At 45.4% G+C, this 4,648-nt stretch overlaps 1 protein-coding gene across 1 annotated transcript in view; it reads right to left on the bottom strand.

Annotated features, from left to right (window-relative positions):
* OIT3 (oncoprotein induced transcript 3) overlaps positions 1–4,648 on the bottom strand; it is a 27,291-nt gene extending 22,643 nt beyond the window's left edge. Inside the window, exons 1-2 of the mRNA XM_014940327.1 lie at positions 4,419–4,648; positions 226–600 (exon numbers count right to left, since the gene is read on the bottom strand). Coding sequence (XP_014795813.1) covers positions 226–600; positions 4,419–4,482 — 439 coding nt within the window. The 5' untranslated portion in view covers positions 4,483–4,648. The remainder of the gene's footprint in view (positions 1–225; positions 601–4,418) is intronic.

Raw genomic sequence — 4,648 nt, 5'->3', positions numbered from 1 at the left:
GAGGCCCTGGGCAACCTGGTCTAGTTGGGGGTGTCCCGGCTGACTGCGGGGGGGTCGGACTAGATGGCCTTTGGAGGTCCCTTCCGGCCTGGACCATTCTATGATTCTATGGGTGAGCCAGCCAGGAACCAGTCACCACCTCTCCCAAGTGTATGGCTGCTCCCTGCCTCTCCTGCATCACAGGGACAGAGGGTTTTCAGAAAAGCCATCTCAGCAATTACTTACGCCCACAGTACGCGTGGAAACAAACGCTGGGCTTGGTTAAGTGATACACGTAGTACCCCCCCGGACAGGCCTTGACGTCAATGGTGGTATTCCAAAGGCAGCAGTTCCCATTGAAGCTGGCACAGGCCTGGCGTGGGACGATGCCATCTGACTCTCGCGGGTGGCTGCCGTTCAGCCAGATGGGAGCATGGGTGCCGCAGTGGTTCTCCGGGATGCAGAAGGTAGGCATGGCATCACCAGCCATGCCAGTGAAGCGATACCATTCCCCGTCAATTTGACTGTCGCAGGTTGGCTGGCCATGGGAACCGTTTATCTGATGATCCGTGTTCCTCCAGGGCTCGTTCAGGCTGATGTAGGCAGAGCAGGGGTCCAGGGCTGAGACATGCAGCGAGACACAAGAGAGAACATCTGGTAGATATCAAATCAAGTTGTTGACTGGTAATCGCAAGGAATGCAAGATAATTTCTTTTTCTACCCTATCTGGTAGATATCAAATCAAGTTGTTGACTGATAATTGCAAGGAATGCAAGATAATTTATTTTTCTACTCCTGACTTAACCGAATCATCGTGATAGAGATCCCCAGGGGGAAATGGCGATGCCAGCTAACTAACTGCTTCATGGAAAATTCTGACAGCTCAACTTAAAGGTCTTGAAAGAAAAAGTAAATTAACAGAGCTCTTACAACATTATGCAACAGTCCGACATGCTGTTTAGCTGCTGTAGAGTACAACAGGGGAAAAAAAAGTAATATGAATAAACTTGAGGTCCAGGGAGTGATTTTGCCATAGGAAATACATCCTGGGAGCACTGGATCAAACCCAGGACATCCATCCACCCTTTGGTGATGTGCTAACTGAGCACCTGCAAGCTCCTCCTGAAGTGACCAGTAACCCTCCACGATGTCTTGGGGAAGAGGATCAGACTTCAAACAAGTTAAGCATCCTCTCTAAAAATCCATAGCCCACGTCAGCCCTCGCGGCTGAGTCGCCATAACCACAAGCCAGACATCACCTTGCAAAGCATCAGTTAAAACATGAACTGTAAGATAAGCAACAGAAAAGCTACATTTACAGTGTACAGAAAGAAAAGATTCCACTTCAATTATTAGACCTCTATATAATGGTAATTATAGGGCATAATTTGTCAGTTCCTACTCACTTCAGGATACAAGTTTAAACAGCTAAATATAAGAACTGCTATCCCAAGTCATAATAAAATAGATCTATAGCCCAGCAGGCTGTCTCTAACCAAGAGTGCATGCTTAGAGTGGTGAGAGAGGAGAAAGAGACCCTGCTCTGTTTGCCAGGAGTTTTGTTCTCCACTGGCTCTCCTACAGCTATGTTCATTTATGCCAAGGTGAGTTGAAAGAGCTGTAACTCAAATTCATGCATTCAGTAAAATTCTGTAATGGGGCAAGAGAGAAAGGTGGCAGCCCCTTGTATTTACAGATCTACTCAGACATGCCCTGCTCTCCTTTACAGACTGTCCCTCATCTCCCTCTCTGCCAAATGCTAACCACCTCCACGATTCACAGTATGCATTGTGGTTTTAGGAGACGTTGCCACCTCCGTGCATCTGAAACAGCTTCCTGAAATCTTTTTATTTATTATCTTAAAATCTAGGAGACCTTGGAGGTCGGAATCAGGATGTTCTGGGGAGCAAAACATCCAGTTCTTTACGCAGTCATGTTCCTTGCAAGCCCACAAACCCTCCTGATCTCCACAGGAGATCAGATGTTTGTGAGTGAAGCGAGTGTTTATGAGGGCAAGATATAAACACAAGGACCTCCCGGTATGTGCATGTCTGTTCGTGCAGTGCTCAAAGAGCGTGTCCCTTTTCAGAGGCCTTTCTGAACCCTCTGCAAACAATTAAAACATAAAAATACCACAGGGAGACAAAAAATGAAGAACTGAAGCGTTCATTACATTTTCAGTCTTCTCCTAATTAACCCCAATTTGGCAGCTTCCTCACTAAAAGTCCAGAGGTTTCATTTTCACTTACATCCAATACGTGATTAAGCACCACTTACCCGAGACTAGCTATTCCCTATTAAGCAAAATGAATGCTAATACTGTCCTGAATAAGGAGAATTGATTGCCATTTGCTAGAATTAGGCTAATAAAACCAATCATTCTGATTAAATGCATCTCAGACTGGAATACCCTGTACTTCCTACACAATGTTTTATTTTTATTGAAGTTCTAAAATTACTTTCTCTGTTTATTTTGTTTAAACAATAGACCGATGCAATTTGGATGGGGGGAGATATTATATTGCTTCTATTAGAATGCTCCGGATGCAGACAAACCTTCTCGGTTCATTATTTGGATTTGCTTCACTGCCTTTGAAGTGGGAACTACAAGTGCTTCAGAGAATGGACTTCAAGTCACCCTTATTTAGCTGCAACCTCTGTAAATACCTGTCTCGCTGACATGCTATCTTGTACCTCCTCACAAACACAACAACTCTCTTGACAAACACCCTTGTGACATCCTCAGCCATCGGCATGTTTTGTTTGGTCCCGACTCCAGCATAAAAGGCAGGAGCAGCTGATGTAGTCCTCAGTAAGAGTGCTGCAGAGCTGCAAGCTGGCAGAGGAAGGTCTGGGTTACAAAGGGAATCTCTAGTGCCACAATTCATGAGACAGACAGAGAAGCAGATTCACCCCCCACCACAACAAGCCCTTCATTCTCCTGAGCAGCAGAGGGAAAACCACAGCAGGAAATCTCTGATGAGATTCACCAGATCCCTTGTAAGCTCTCAATTTCACCTGCCTGTCCTTTCCTCCCCTTGCCCACAGACAGCAGCATTGTTAAATCCCATTCTCCAAAAGCTTGGAGGACTTCTTGCAATAGGCAAAGATGGGTCCTGCCTTTATTTTGCACCCAGCTGAAGAGAGCTTCCTCTGGGCTTCCCTTAGTTTAACTCACTCGGTTTCCACAAGATGATTTGGTCTGGCCTTAGGGTGAGTCATTGACTAAGATTAAAAGGTTTTTCTGTTGTTAAAAGCCAAATGAGGCGAAGCGAGGAATGCCCTGTCAGCTTCCCAGCTGGGGAGCACCAAAAATACACACGCTCTCATTAGCTTTCATATAGTATAATTAACTTTATGAAATATCCTTTGTAGACAGACTCTGCAAATGATCATCTAGGGAGATCACATTGTCTCCTAAACATGTAGAAGATAATTTAGAGACACAATTTACAGAGATGAATACGCAGCGTCTCAGAGGGAGCTGGAAGAAGGGGAGCAAGGGAACAGGGCAGCACACCCTCCCACCTTTCAGTTCTCTGAGAGCTTCAGGCAGGAGTGAAGAGGAGGCAGACAAGCAGAAAAACCAGACAGTGCTCCTTCAAACACTGCAGAGCTTCACGGCCACCCTCGGACTGCCAGGGCTGCCCCAAACCAACCTCCCTGCAGACACCAAGCAAGCAGCCTTTGGCAGCACAGTTTACTGAAAACTAATTCAGTTTCTAAGGAAAAAAACATCACAAAAATACAGAAGCAACTAATCAACCTCTCATCTCTTCTCCCCAAACGACCAAAGCATGGGGGTTTTGCACAAGACATATACCTGTCTCCAACTCCCTCTGGTTTTCATTTTTCTTAGCTCAATTTTTTCCTCCCCAACACTTCCTGCATGGCCTGAGCAATTCAGCCTGACAAGCATTAGCTATGAAGTGAAGCTTTTCAATTTGTAATCTTGATGATATCATTAGTTCTCTACCTGCCATGCTAGCATATATATTGGATGACAAATCAGGCTCTAGCGAGCATTCATAAGCCCACCACTCTGCAGAGAGATTAATCCTCTGTGTATTGTGTAACTAGAGGTCTCTGCTGTGGCAGGACTAAGCAATGAAATGAGCAGCACTGCATTATGACACTCAATTCAGTTAGGATTTGTCGAAGAAGCAGGTGAAAAAGTAGCATAATATTTACTCTTAGAGTCTTTCCTCCAAAGGGAGAGGAAAATCTCACAGTGCCTTGGCAGCAGAGATTCTCCCAATGTGGGAGGCTTCACGCTCTGTAACAGAAAGATCTTTCCAATTGGAAAGAATTTCATCCCACCTTCAAAGCAAAAGGGTATTTCTCATGTCTTTCAGTCTTTCACCTAAGAATACCAAGGCTCAGCATGAACCTTAAAGGTAGAAAACAGGAATAAGCTTGAAGTTGATGCCTCTACTCACCCATCGAAGACACTGGCTGCAACTGGATGATGAAGCAGATACAGAAAAACAAGTACTGGAACATTCCACTCAGCCAAGGAACAGTTACCCCTCAAGGAACAGTTACCCCTCAAGGAACAGAGGCCTGAAAGCCCTTGCACACACTGTGGCTCTTGCAGCCTTCCTCTCGGTTGGAGCTTCTGACCTCAAGCTTTCTGAAGAGCAAGTGTGATAGCTCTCCTGGAAGTTTA

Source organism: Calidris pugnax, unplaced genomic scaffold, assembly GCF_001431845.1.
Source record: "Calidris pugnax isolate Ruff unplaced genomic scaffold, ASM143184v1 scaffold39, whole genome shotgun sequence".
In the NCBI taxonomy this organism is placed as follows: domain Eukaryota; kingdom Metazoa; phylum Chordata; class Aves; order Charadriiformes; family Scolopacidae; genus Calidris; species Calidris pugnax.
This window is presented reverse-complemented; position numbering and strand designations above follow the sequence as displayed.